Below are 15,521 nucleotides of genomic sequence, written 5' to 3'. Positions count from 1 at the left end.
TGTTTGCGTTACACACACCCACTATTTCCACTTGCAGTCCTGAATAAACATCTTTAAGTACCGATAATTTATCTATCATCAAGTGATCCAGCTATTTCTACTTACCGCTTGCCTGCCTCACGCACGCACACACCCACCCACGCACACACACACACACACACACCACAGTATTAGGCTATCATGTCAATCACTTGTGATTGGATTATTGATCATGCGCCTACATATGCAATGGATCTCCACCCTCCGCCACGGGGGCATACAACTATTTTTCAGTTTACATCAGTGCACGATCTACATTGCAGATGATGAATGATGGTGATGCAGCGTGAGAAGAAGCAGATATAGCCAACATCCTTCCATCCACTAGTCCTTGCTAAGACCTTTCATATACCAAAAATAGTACACAAATAGAGGTCTAGATATATACACTGCACGCCCATGTATCTTGTCATGATAAAGTTACAAGGACTTAAAAACTCGGAAGCCTTCTTTTGTTTTCCCTTTGCACTTAATAAAACAGTATGACTTGCAAGCACCCTTATTTTTGTAAGTGTGTGTGCATGTGCTTGTCCTGGAGTGGTCTCTTGCAGAGCAAGTATATGTATGGTTATTAATATTAAGTGGAATATTATTGTGTTTGCAGCTGCATGCTGATGAGCCACTTTGAGGAGCCCGAGCTGGATGACGATGAGGATCTGCTGACCGAGCAGGAGAAGAGGAAGAAACTAGTCAGTCAAACAACACGCGCGCACACACACACACACAAAACCCTAAATCTTTTCCTCCATGCTCCACTCTCTCCATTTGATTTGATTTTATTTATCTTTTTTTCCCTCTCTTCATGAAAATGCATCCAACAAAATAATAGCACGTGGGCAAGACACATGCGTACATACTTATAATTGTCTATTCGTTTAATAGTTGTTTTGGCTCACCCGTCGATGTAAAATCAGTTTATACATCCAATGTGCGCAATTGATTTATGATTGATCCTGTGTTGAAGCAGTTGAGTCGAAACTACCGGTACGTTTGCTACAGTGCTTGTCTGCAAGCAGCTGATGTGCTCTAGATTCTGTCTTGTCATCAGCGATGGGAAGTTGAGCTGCACTCGCGCGCTCGCTGCCCTGGAAACAGGAGTTCAGAACATTCAGAGGGATGATCCGATCCAATTGAAAATATTAGAAAATAGCAGTGAATCTTTCATTTCTCCCATCGTCGATCTAGGAAATTTATTCTAATTCCAATCCACTAGCCACGAGTTGCATCTTATGGGTGGTACGGAAATCATGATATACATTTTACAGTAATAATTATTAGCTTATGCTTCTGGGCTTTTTTTAAATGAAGTATTTGTTTGATTTTGAACCACTCTTGTGTTTAAACAATATTAACAACAGCAGAAGGGGTTTATGTCTCTACCATCTAAAACATGGTTCAGCATCATACCGATGAATAAACATTGACTTGCAATCAAGATTACAATTTTTATAGCCAGTAAACACATACCAAGAAATGTTTTCATTCAGATGCTAGAGTAATCAATTGCATTGCGGAAAAAGTCCATAGATAAGAGAAAATCGTGCAATGCTTTTGCTAAATTTTTAGTAAGTTCTGGTCCTTTGGAGTAACCAAGTTTTGAATTTGGTTCCGCATTCAGGCTTCGTAGCTATCTTGAGATGGAGTCACTGCGACAGTGCAGTTCAGTTCCTACAAGATGAGTCGTGTTAGCTTGTTTCGAGTCAGCTCATGCGAGCCTAAATGTTGAAAGACAACTGACAAGCGTCTTGAATCAGAACTGAATACAGAAGACCCTTTGCTGTAAATATCAACATACATGCAAAATCGGATTAGACTTTCTCTGCAATCCCCAACTGTTATATTGTGCAATATGAACACCGTCACCTTGCAAACATTGTTTAATAAAAAAAAAAAAGAAAAAAAGAAGCTGTTTATGTACTGTATATATATCTCAAATGAATCCCCGGACAAAACTGTGTGTATTCAAAGTTCATTTCATTGCTGTTTGTTTGAGGAAGGAAGTACAGCAGTATATATTTTTTTTCTGGGACCAAACCATTTGTTCTTCTCAGGAAATGTGTATGTACATGCTTCCCAGTGCACTTATCACCTCATTCCAGACACTGACTTCTTGCTCCAGGGAATTGAGGAGACTCAAAAGTAGCCCCTCTCCCTGCTTGTGTGTGTGTGTGTGTGTGTGTGTGTGTGTGTGTGTGTGTGTGTGTGTGTGTGTGTGTGTGTGTGTGTGTGTGTGTGTGTGTGTGTGTGTGTGTGTGTGCGCGCGTACGCGCGTGTGGTGCACTTTGAGAAGAATTTGAGGGAAAAGCCTGCCTTTGACATTTTACAGGACAATTTGACATTCTGTTGCTGCTGATGCTCTTTGGGATTTGTCGAGTGTTTTTCTGTAAAATACCATCGATAATGGATCCTAATTGGGACTGTGGATAATTGTTCTAGCCCTTTATACAACTTTTTACTTTGCGTCCAGGCCGAGCAATATGACCTTAAAATGAAATCTCAATATTTTTATCCCCCAAAATCCTATTCCCAATTGAGATTGCGCCAGAACATACAGTATTTATGTTTTCTTTTCTTTTTTTTTAACTTGTATTCTTATTGTCTCACTTATTTATTTTCCTGTTGTCCTTTCAAGTTATATTTAAACTCTTTTTTTGTTCGTGTACAGTACAGCCTCTGTACCCGATCGGTCTCAAGTCCACAAAGCCAAAAAGTAAAGTAGGTCACCTAAACTACGGTAGCGCGTGACCTACATGACAGGAAGTTGTTGGTGGTCAGGAGATAGTAGCTGTGAAGACACATATAGTTTTGGGTTTATTCTCATTTTGAGCTTGTTTCTTTGATCTGCAATGCAACAATGGCATTGGCAAAAAAGATAATAATAAAGGGAATCTGGGGTGACATTATTTTTTCAAATGGTACACGTGAGCTACAGTGCGATGCTCTTGCACTTTATGCGCTTGCATTTTAAAGCGCGACCCTGCTTCACTGTGTCTGGTCTCCCTGACTAAGGAGGGCAATTATTTCTGCAAACACTCCCTGTCATGTATTTGATCTATAGGCTGCTTAAAAAGTAGATCTTGGGTCAAAAAAAGGTTGGGCACCCCTGGTGTAGATAAGCATCTATTCATACCCACGTTCACCGCATTGTACAATTCAATGAACTCGACATGCATGTTTTGGGAGTACTGAAGGCTTAAGCATGGGGTGAAAATGAAAATTCCACACAGGAGGATTTGACTCAATTGAAACCTTGATTTTTAACCAGACCTGCTAAGTACTACACAATTACTGTATGCTCATTCTAAATAAGACGCACATATTGCTGTGCTGGTTAAAATACTAGTGCCCTGCAAAATACACTTCGAGTAATAGGTGCGCATTGACCTAGAAAGGAGTTTGGTTTATTTAGAAATGTGTCGCTGAAGCACTTAAGGTTTTGTGTTTCGAAAAAGAAAACTTCTGAGAGGAAGTACGGCGTACACAAGCATGTACAGCTGATGATAACTTTTGGAGGACTTTGAACTTTCCAAGTAGAAATGAATATTAATGTGCTATTAATTCCCAAATTAGAAAGTGGACCTAAAGGAGGGGGGAAAACACTTTTGCTGACTAGAGACTAAGTGGATGTAAAGCCGTTTTGCAGGCATAAAAGGAGCAATTTACATTTGTAATGGATATTTACACTGAGACTAACAGTAAAATTGTGCTGTGTGGGAAATTTTCAAGCCGCACCTTGCTAAGGTCACATTTGGGTCCTCTATTCAAATGAGCTTTGTTTCACAGGCATCCTCGGAGCCATTAACTTTAAATACTGTAACTCTTAGACTCATCTTACACTTGTTATCGTTGATATCACAACACTAACATCTCCTGAAAACTTTTCCAAACCCAAATATCCCAGCTATTATGAAGCAATCATTTGTGGCTCAATGCCCAAAGGTAAGAAGAGCATTTAACTATTTTTGGGGTGAACAGAGTGGCTCCAAAATAGCTTCAAAAAGCCTGAGGTGTCAGACTGTCCCTTTAGCACATCTTCCGAACCGACTATGGGATGTGTGTTCCTCTCATTGTGTACATTTTTGTCAATTAAATGAAATGGCAGCAAGTAAACTACAAAAAAAAAAAAAGCCACAAGTGAGCATCAACAAAGCGTGTTGCCCATTCTAGGGTTAGAGAATATATATATACAGTATATATGTATATATATATATATATATATATACACACACACACACACACACACACATATATATTTATGTGTGTGTGTGTGTGTGTGTGTAACCGTTTTGTTCTGACTCTTGTTGTTTTGGGTGTAATTCCATAGTTGACCAGTAGATGGCTGTACACTCTTTTGTTTGTCGCCATGTAAATTTGAAAGAAGAATAAAAACAGGAAGTATTTCAGATGAGCCTAATTTTTGCTGAAGATTATTGAATGTAGTGTCCTTCTGGATCCTTTGTTCCTGCTTTTCGAACAGGAAGCGGCGGCTAAACATTTATTTTAGAATGTAAATCTTTTGTAGGCTGATTATTGGTTTGACAGTTTACCTTTTTTGTTTGTTTGTTTGCTTTTTGTTAAGGAACTCCAAGGCAGCCAATGTCCTGCTGCAATATGATTGGTTGCTTGAAAAAAATCACGAAACAATTCGCCTCTTTGACGTTAGCGCAGGGGGCTAGCCGCTATATTTTCCACTCCTCGCCTTTGCTAAGAGAGGAGGGGTGAGCAGAGGACACAGAGAGGGATGGAGGGAGGGAGGGAGGGGAGTGAAGGAAGAAGATAAGAGAGAGACCACGTTTCCAACTACAGCGTGCTTACACGGATATCTTTTTGCTCTGTTGATTAATGTGCATTGTCTTTAAAAAAAAAAAAACATGCCTGCGGGTACGAGTTAGTACCCAAGGCAACCTGAGTAGCTGAAAGGTCGGTTATAAACATGGGTAATCAGTGACAGCACGTCTGACTTCCCGAAACAGTAAATGTGTTTGTATTTTTTAATATTATATTTAAAACAGTGTGTGGACGTTTTTTTGTTTTTGTTTTTATTAATACAGTATGCTTCCTGACTTATTCCCCTTCATCCCACTCAGTACTGAGGATTCCAGTCATGGTCACATGAGTGTTTGTGTCTTTCTACATAATGCATTGTTTGATACTTGTGCTTCAACTACAAGGACAGCAGCATCAAACACAAAAAGGGCTCGAGCAACATGAAAGACCTGCTCCATTGGGTCCAAACGACATTGGCCCAGTCAGTTGTGTCTCCGGAAAACACTTCAACGCAGCAAATGATCGTTATTTACAATTACACTGTCACCTGAGCAGACAGCATTCTCGTTTTACAAAACACGGTTTAACTCGAAAGTAGAATTCCGTGGAGGCAAGGAATATAAAGTGGGTAGTTGGAACTCTTTTGCTTTCCATTCAAGTCAGCTGACAGCAGCTCTTGAATGTTTTTTTTTTTGTAAAGGGCTGAACGATTTGGGAAAATAATTTAATTGCAACAAAAAAAAAGATTTAATTAGCATTTGTAATGTCATTTTCAAATGTATTTTTAGAAAAACAAGCAATTAATTAATCTTCGAGGGCGGCCCGGTAGTCCAGTGGTTAGCACGTCGGCTTCACAGTGCAGAGGTACCGGGTTCGATTCCAGCTCCGGCCTCCCTGTGTGGAGTTTGCATGTTCTCCCCGGGCCTGCGTGGGTTTTCTCCGGGTGCTCCGGTTTCCTCCCACATTCCAAAAACATGCATGTCAGGCTGATTGGACGCTCTAAATTCTCCCTAGGTGTGAGTGTGGGCGTGGATGGTTGTTCGTCTCTGTGTGCCCTGCGATTGGCTGGCAACTGATTCAGGGTGTCCCCCGCCTACTGCCCGGAGATGGCTGGGATAGGCTCCAGCACCCCCCGCGACCCTAGTGAGGATCAAGCGGTTCGGAAATGGATAATTAATCTTCATCACAACCAACAATATCAGATCTATTCTGCATTACGGCAATATTTTCCAACTAGGAGAAAGGGGATACATGAAAAAATAATTCTCCTGGTAGAGTAAGACACAAAAATTCAACTGATTTTTATTAACACAGATTTAGTCAATTACATATGATTATTCATGACTGTTTTTGTCATTATCTTCCCCCTCCCCTTATTCTTATCTTAATGAACCATTACCCTCCTTCAGCCCATCTGTCACTCCTGTGAAGATATATACTCCAACCAAATGACTTTTTGCGCATTACGAATTACCCCCCGGGATACCGAAGGCATTTATAAAAAAGATGTTTGCATTTTGCTCTGTTATTCCTCCCTATCTCAGCAGACCGCCACTGTTAGCATAATGTGATTTTTTGAATTGCAGACCTCTGTGACTGATATTCTATCCAGGGCCAGCACGTATAAAGATTCTGCATTCTGCCGCCGGAGGCGATGCAAAACCATCTCAATGAGTTCCCATCTCGTCATTGCCATTTGATCATGTCAATTCCCCATAGGGTGCGGCAAATTTCGCAAAGGCTGTACACCGGTGTTTACCATCTTCAGAGATGCCCATCATTGCATTTTTATACAAACCCGCAATATCAAATAGCATCATCCGGGTAATGTTCCTTTTTTGTTTTCTGCATCACCCACCAGTATCTTTTATTTGTCTGTACCTTACCAGTAAGGATGAAGCGTAATCGATGCTGCCATATGCACTAGTAAAATTGCAACATGGGAGCCACTTACCACAAGCAATGCAATCATCACCTTTTTTTTTTTTTTGCCTCCACACATCTGTGCTCTTGTCTTTAAGATCTTACTCTTTTTAAGTCTTTATGGGGGGGGGGGATTGGTCTCTCTAAGCTAATGAGAGTCATTAATATCTGATCAGACAATACAGTCATTAAATTGATCCTAATGCATCTTAATTACCAACGTGGACCATGTGACCTAGGACACTACAAACAAATCTCTGTCTGATCGTTTACTCAAAGTATTTCGAAGTCATTAATTGGCGCTGCAACTTGAGTCTAAAACGCCACCGGGGTTTATAAAGTATTTGTTGCTCTCTGAATAAGGGGCTTGTCAGCCGTCAGGCAATTAATGACTAATTGGGATTTGCTGAGAACAGATGGGAGTCATTCCAATAAAACATCCACCTTGAATAATTGGCAGTAACATTTGTTAGTCTGCCTGTGTTTAACTCTGGCTTTGTCAGACATGGAAATACAGATTGATTAAAATGGTGCTTTTTTTTTTGTTGTTGTTGTTTAGTAAACCCTTGCGTGCACTTTGAAACTTGAGTCAAATTGTGTTCTCCACCCCAAAGAAAAATAGTTTAGCGCACATAACTGTTCAATTATAAAAGACATTTATTGACTCCTAGTCAACACTTGACTACCCCCGCAAGGACATTTTTTTTCCTTTTTTCCCCCATTTTCTACCCAAACAAGTAACCTTGTTAAAGATTATACTTTGGCCAGCAGCTTTCCCCTCTCCCTGGGAAAGTAAAGCTAACGGGCATGTGATACAGCTTTATTTGAAGTCCATTTCCAGTTCTTTTCACTCAAAAATGTCTCAACTGTATGCGAGCCTGTCTCACATTCATTCTGCCAAGATATAGTTTTGTCGCATTTTCACATGATGTGAGGGCCGCAGGCATGCTTTTCCCATGCGTTCCGTACTTCCGGTAGTCCTTGTTTGGAAACCGGCATTTACGCCCTCTACCAATTCCTATTAGCAAGACATATTCCAATTTGTGCAGCCTCATTTCCTGAGCAAATGACTGCAATCAAATTGTAATCCTTCCACTAAATCAAGAGACCATAAAAGAAAGGCAGTGAGCGATGTTTTTGTGCACTGTTGAACAATCCATCTTGTCCCGTTTGGCCCTTCTTACATGTCGCACCTCAGCCATCGATTAAGTCTAGACATGGTCACTTAAGCTAATGATTGTATTGATCTCTCAGGACTTTTTTTTTCTTTTTTAAATCAATGTCACGTCAGTGTCCAACTTCACACTAGACGCTGTCCAACCACCTATTAATACATGGCAAAAGATTATTGCCAAGGAGCAATAATTGTGGTCAATCTTTGAAGGGAAACTGCCAATTATTTTTACATTAAGGGGCCAAACCCTTTTTCCCCGTCAATCCTCATTTCTTTCAAAGCATTCAACTGATGCCGAATCCCAATTGTTCCCGACGCTGCGTCCGCACCTCTACGAATGAGCCATTGACATCTCCATGGACGCATCCGCTGCCATTCTTTTGAGAATGAGTCAATGTTGCCAAAGTGATTCCAAAACCGAGTAAGGCTGTGTATAAATGCAGCCCGCTTGCCAATTTTCTTTTTTGCTTTTTATTTTTTGTCTTCTGCTAACAAGGCAATTCCAAAAATTTCTTTTTTTTTCTGTTGTAATAATCCAACCCCATTTATCTTTGACTTTGGAGGCCGCTCGGTATTGGTGTTATTTTTCCCCCTAATCATCCCTGCTGTCCTCTTCACCTTCAAGCCTCTCTTCAGCCCAATTTGTTAGCCTCTATGGTATTGTCTGTGCTGCGTATTGCCACGTCGATTGTTTTTGTGCATCACTTTTACATGTTTCGCTCCACTCTTGCCATAGACCCACTTCACTAAAGGGTCGAACACATCTGGTTTCTTCTCCAGCATGAATCTTTCTCTTGCACGCGTTTAAACAGACCCTGTTTATGTTCTGTTTGACTGCCAAGCCAGTCCATCAAATAACCTGAACGGTCTACTTGTTAATGTATTGCCCAAACATGCTTTTTGTTCATTTGTGTGTTTAATATATCCCAGTTTAGTGTCGATTGTTGAATTTGTACAAGACCTAATCTATGAAAAATGATCAATGATACTGATGCCCAAGGGAAATTTGTTTTAGTATTTGACATTCAGCGCGCCAAATGCCGATACTTTCGGACTTTCATTTTGTCAAACCGACCTTATTATAATACTGGAAAAACGGTGGGTGACTCCTTCTCATTCCAAAATGCACTGCAGATCAAGTCACAGTCACAATGGAGTTGCTCTTCCCGATGCAGAAACTGATAACTAGCTTCCTCAATCCTTCAAAATCACAATTGTCATTCGCATTTCAAATTGACACAACTTGTCACCATTTGGCCCACTTTAAAATTTTACAAATTAGTAATTCCCAGAATGTCATCAAATATACTGTAATCCATATTCTGCGCATGGGAAAAAATATTTTTCGTGAAATATGCAGTTGGAATATCTCAATCTACAAGACTGTATTGATTTTTATTTATTTTTTATTGATAGGCTCCAACACCCCCCCCCCCCCCCCGCAACCTCATGTCAATCGCCTGCGGGTCAGTCACTACACCTCGAATAATTTGAATTTCTTCACGTCAAGGAGTTGACAAACGGTTGAGAATCGATAAAAGTCTGATAATACGTGGCTCTTCATCAAACGTGACAACTTGGCGACTGCAACGCACTTCCTGTCACGCTGCGACGGGGGCGTTGCGGCCGGGCGGGGTCACAGATGTCGTCTCATAAATTAGCGAATAGAATCTGCCTGCCAAATTAATCCAGTCAACCCCACGCTGTCTGCTGCACTTCTTCGTTTACGCTTGAATTCATCAGACAGCCGTACAGCTCATTTCCTCACGTGAGCGTGTGTGTGTGTGTGTTTGTGCCCCCAGCGCACACACTGTGCTGACGACACGTGGTAAATCTGTGTGGTGATTAACCGTAAATGTAATCTCACTGTCAAGCAGTCAGAAAACTGTTTTTGTAGTCAGCCCATCTTGTTAAATGTAACACCTCGAGGACTTCCTCAAATTCCACTTCGTGATTGATTTTTTTGGGGACATATTGGAGCCTCACTAGGCTCTTGCCAGGAGTCTGGATGAGAAATTTGTTACAGTAGGCCAATCTGGATGACTCTGCAGCAGGATGGGAGAGAAATGGCTGCAGTTTGGCAAAATTGCAGACTTGAAAGGAGGAAGTTTTGCAGATATCGTTGTGGAATCTCAGATGGGGGTCAAAACTGACTCCCAGATTAGTCGTAGAAGGGGAGCCTATCACAGCCAATTTTCAGCAACAGGCAAAGTACACCTGAACTGTTCGCATGTCAGCCACACTGCACATGTAAACAAAACACTTTTCACACTCACATTCATATCTGTGGGCAACTTAGAATCTTCTACGGACCGAGCATGCATGTTTTTGGAACATATCTTTTTGCTTCATCTCAACTATCCCCTCCTGCGTTTGACACGCTGGAGTGCAAATTTACATCCAAGTTGTCATTTAAAGTGTTTTATGCATTCGGTAGGTGTTAGGAATTGTCACTTCGCACTGTATTGAAAAGATGTGTAACTTAACAGCCAAAGCCGTACGATCAAACAGTACTCAAGGCCTTTCAACAACTTTAATGCGATTGTGTCTACAGCCGAGCTTTTTCTGGTTTCTAACACAACTGTTCCGTTAAACTCGCTATTGTGTGATTTGGAGCATATACACCAAATGGAACGTCGCCATTTGTAATGGGCATAATAATCAGTCAAATTCTGTTTTTAGAGAAATTTGAGAGATTATGGCATATCTGGATAAAGTTGACGGTAACCTTAGAGTAGTGCTTGAACGGTTAAGATACACTATTGGCCCCATTCCAAGAAGTGCAGAAATTGTAACTCGTTTTACCGGGACATTTACTTGATGCATGTTCTATTTTGAAGCCCGGAACTGACGATGCTCCATGTACAGTATTTAAACATGTGACCATGTTTTGTTTTTTATTTTTTTCTGCCTAAAACATCAATAAAAAGTTTAATAGCAAAAAAAAAATAAAAAAAAAAATCTTTTTGGGGGTGGGAGGGGTGGTTGGTTGGGGTTTTTTTTGTAATTGGTGGTTGATTAATCACCTTCAAACACTTGCAAGATGGAGTCCACCTCTTGGCTGTCATCACAAGAAAGCACTTTTGTTTCAGCCTTAACGAGTTGAAGTCTGTGCAAGAGCTGGATGATATCAACTACTGGAAGTTGATCCACACTGTCATCAAGAATAGCAAAAATAAAATAAAGTCACAGACGGTATAATTCCATTGAGGAGTATATTTAAAATCGTAATACGTTATCAGCGATTCTCCCCATAATTCAGTGAAATGCCCACCCCGAGAACTCCTACTGGAATAAGGGCCTTAATCGCTCACTCCTTCCAATAGTTTTACATGACAGAATAAAAAAAAGAAATCAAAGCAATTTTTCTTTTTGACGTTTATACAAGATTAAATTGTCATCTACATAGATTAAAACGTTCCGGAGGTTTGCCATAATTTCAACTAAAATTATTTCCTGGCGTTTGAGTCAGTAAGCTCACACACAAGTTCTCTCTGTCGTCATGCTTTCAAACACAAACGGAGCAGACTATATGCTAGTCAGCTAGTAAATTATGATGGTTATATGCTTTTCTCATTAAGCCACTCGAGCAGCCACTCTTCGGGAGTTTGATTGCTCTGTAATAGCGGCAAGCTAATGAGCAGTACAAGTGTCGTGATTGGCAAGGGACCAAGAGTTGCCATTTACAATAATGTAGCTCTCCAAGGGCTCCAAATTATTCTGCTCACGCCCTTTGCCTCCCTCCCCTGTTTGTGGATGTCAACAGTGAGGGCAAATGCAACTTTGGCTGATGAGGTGATTAAAGAGAGCCGCTTGCTGTTTGTATGGGTCTATAGACTGACCTGTTTTGTTTTTTTTGGGGTAGACTGGCGAAGAAACAACACCACCATAATTTGTGTGTGTAATACATCTACACACACCAGAACGGCTGCCAGCTCATTGTGCAGTTGTTGCTCTACTAGTCTTTGTAATTTCTTATCCACATTCCTGTGCTTTCCTGGGGGGAGATTTCCACTCACAGGGAAAAAAAAAACACCTAATCTGAGTCGTATCTATATTTCCAAACTTCAGTTTTTTTCTTTCTTTCTTGCTATTGTCCATGCCACCTTCATAATAAGATAACTGGCAGCTGCTGAATATACGGGGGATATGTCGCTCAAGTTTTATGGTGGATATCAAAAGTGGAAATTGCAGTTCATCTTTGTTGCCTTCTTCCTTATGGTTGTGACTGTGAAACTCAGCTTGTATCTCCTACTGCAGTTCTATTATGCTGACATGGGAGGAATTAATAGGATAAGGAATCATTTCTGTGGCTGCCAGAGAACGAGTTGGAAATTTGGTTTATGTTTGGCCTTGGAATTATCACTGTGACACTCGCTGTGCATAATGGAAATGTTATGATGCATTCCAACCAAGTACCAAGCTTTGATTCATCTACAATACAGTTTTTGTTTTTTTTCTCCTTTCGTTTTTCATTTTCTTCCTAACTAGCAGAGAAAAAAGCCTTAACACATTGGTTAAATGAAGCCGATGCCGTGTCATTTCACAGCTCACCACTGCGAAATATGCTCCATGTGATGTGTGAACTGCTGATCCAAGCGGTACCGTATGTGTTATAAAGCTTTTAAATGCATGTTTTTCAAGAGGCATGCATTTTTAGTCACACTCGAAAGCTGTTGTCAATCGCCACGTTGTCAATTTCAGGAGCAACCAAGTAAGTACTGCTGATCAGAAGCTAATGAGGTTATCTGACGCTAGTCTGCACGTTAAACAAAACTCCATGCAGCTTTGCTTACCCAGCCACCCCTGGCTAATCTCACAGAATTTCATTGTCACTGTTGGAGGCAGCATTTCAGCACCGTTCCGCCAAATTCGATTGGTGTTAAGTACAAAGGCTGCACTTCCCTCACTGACAGATTAAAAAGAAAAAAAAAATGTGTGTCTTGTTTTGCAGTTGGACCTGGAGGACCCTGTGCACAGTGTCTCGCTCCAGCAGTTTGTCTACGAGAAGCTGAAGGCTCAGCAGACCCTTCTGGGGGACCCGAGCTTCAGCGAACTCATGGAGACTGTGGACACAGAGCTCGTAAGGCAGCTCCAGGAGTTCCTGCAGGGCTTCTGAACCACAAACACAGTCCTTCACCACCGTTCACAACAAATGGTTGCCATTTAATCCTCATCGCCGCCTTTACTTTGAAGAAGAAAGAAAAAAAAAAACCTCAATCCAACATGTGGCTCGCAAATCCAGATCTTCCCAAACGCTGCCCATGTTATTTATTGCCTTATCTATATTCCGAACTAGCTTTGTCCGTTCCACCGCTAACGCATCACCTCCTCCCGTTAACAAACTAGATAGCTTCATATTCCTTTTTAAAGAAATTGATCGAGGGCTTGTCTGTCTTTCCCATAATTTTGTAAATTCACCTCACTTGAGCTTCCATTCATCTTCTCACCTTGCCGTTATCTTCCATTAGTGTGGTTTTGAAGTGGAATGGGTGGAAGTGTACTAACCAAAAATCGTTTGTGTATGTGGAACTCTTCAAAGGAAAATTGGACAAGAGTGGTGCCAAAATGGGGATGAAAGGAAACCAGAAGGACCCGTAACAGTGTTTACAAAATGTATTCTTTAAAAAAAAAAAAACTTAAAAAGAAACTAAATTTTTGTATGTAAAATATGGACAATAATCCACAAGATATTATTTTAGTTTGTTTTTACTTTTGCATTGTCCCCCCTCCGTGTTTTAAAATTGCCATAACCAGAGGTCAAATCGAAGTAACTACTGAGTTGTTCTTTTTTTTTTTTAGGATTTATTTAGTCTATAAAAAAAATATGTTTTGTTTTTTTCATGGCATTGATTTGAATGCGGAACTGCGTTATGTAAATATGTACTGCTGCTATTTGTGGGTGTCGGAGCACTTTAAGAACCAAAAACTAACTTCTCATCACTTCCACGTGTTCCTCAACACAGTGACTATCAGCCGGATGCATTCACTTCATTTTTTTGTCAGAATAATGTGCACGTACCTTATTTGAATTTTTATTTGACCACTTACAGTGACAATTTAGTGGTGGAGCCACCAGGCTATATCAGTGTTACAGTAAGTCTTAAAATGGTTTCTGAGCTCCGAAACAGAAAGTGATTGTCTGAAAATTTGGACTTTATGAGGGAACTTAAAACTCTTTGTTCAGCTTTGTAATTAAATTAGATAACGAGAGTCTATATTATTGCAAAATAGTTTTAGTTTCACATAGGAAGGAGGTCTACAGTCCGAGTAGAATTCAGCCTTATGTTTAAAACACTTGCCCTCTTCCTTTTCTTTTTTTTTCTCAAAGTGTGTTTCTTGAATCCGTTAACACTAGATGATCTCTCTGCTTGTATTCTATTAATACGATGACTCTGCAACACACAGTGGATGTTTGCTTTGGGATTTTGTTTGTGTTTTGATGTGGTGGGGACAAAAAAACCCCACACACACACAAAGTATATTGTCTATTTCGGCCCTTAAGCTTTAAATAAAACAATTTTCAGCCCAAAAGTTAAAAGCTCAGTGACTACGATGAGCAAACACTTGTGCAGGATATTAGTTTGCTGTCATTTCATCATCCAAAGAGTCATGTTGCTTTTCTTTCCCTGCTGCTTTGTTGCTGTGAAGGAAGCGTGGACATCAGATAACAAGTTATCATATGATATACGCTCACCTGCTGCCTCGACGGAAACCAATACAGGAGCTAAATCACAAAATCTGCCTTCTGTTGACGGACAGTCATGGAGGTAGAAATTGAACAGTTTGTTTATTATTGCGGTTGACTACAACTGCTTCCAACTGATAGCTGTTTCTTCAGCCTTTCTCTGAGATCCTCCAAAATTGACTCCTCAGTGAACACGAGAGCTGCTTGTGGCTTTAATACAGAATCCAGCAAAGGTGTGATATTGTAGATACGGGACACTTTCCCTTACTCTCAAGCTCTGTCCCGGCTCCGTTAACGGCTGTGCTGATACCTCCAAAAGCGGAAGTTTCCTCTCTCACCTTGATGAATCATTCAGTGGCAGTGGGAAAAGACCAAAAAAAAAAATGCTTGCGTTTAACATTTGGTAATCTAAATAGTAGATGTTAAAAAAATATTGCTCTACTATTCTTGTGGCCAGTGGGAGTTTGATAAAAAAAAAAAAATCCTAGTGATTCTTTCGAGCAGTGCTTTTCCAACAGGTCCTGTATGTCTTTAGTGTTGGAGGTCCACAAAATAATTTGCAATCGATTATGGAGACCGGTGCACCAATAAAACATTATCAACCTCTCTATCTCAGTTTATGATATCCCAGCAGGAGTTATTTTTTAAAACATCAACAAGTGTTTTTTCCAGATAATTAACAGGACTCCTATTTTTTTTAGGAAGATCTTTACTGGAATAAAATGTGTAATATTACGAGAATAAAGTTGTATTTTTAACTCCACTTGTAAAAATATGGATTTCTTAACACATAATTGAATGTCATAACTTTATCTTGGGGGGGGGGGGGAATGACTTTATTCAAAAAAGATTGTGACTTTTTATCCTAAAAAGTACAACTATGTTCATTATATATATATATATATAAAATTCCTCGTCTCACCCCCCCTC

At 40.3% G+C, this 15,521-nt stretch overlaps 1 protein-coding gene across 1 annotated transcript in view; it reads left to right on the top strand.

Moving 5' to 3' along the window:
* The window catches only part of ipo11 (importin 11), an 80,030-nt gene extending 64,829 nt beyond the window's left edge, over window positions 1-15,201 (top strand). The window contains exons 29-30 of the mRNA XM_086111944.1: window positions 644-728; window positions 12,858-15,201. Coding sequence (XP_085968070.1) covers window positions 644-728; window positions 12,858-13,022 — 250 coding nt within the window. The 3' untranslated portion in view covers window positions 13,023-15,201. The remainder of the gene's footprint in view (window positions 1-643; window positions 729-12,857) is intronic.
* Window positions 15,202-15,521: the final 320 nt, after the last annotated feature.

The sequence above is a fragment of the Hippocampus guttulatus genome, chromosome 5, assembly GCF_054856545.1.
Source record: "Hippocampus guttulatus isolate MCC_2025c chromosome 5, RoL_Hgut_1.0, whole genome shotgun sequence".
Taxonomy (NCBI): domain Eukaryota; kingdom Metazoa; phylum Chordata; class Actinopteri; order Syngnathiformes; family Syngnathidae; genus Hippocampus; species Hippocampus guttulatus.
This window is presented reverse-complemented; position numbering and strand designations above follow the sequence as displayed.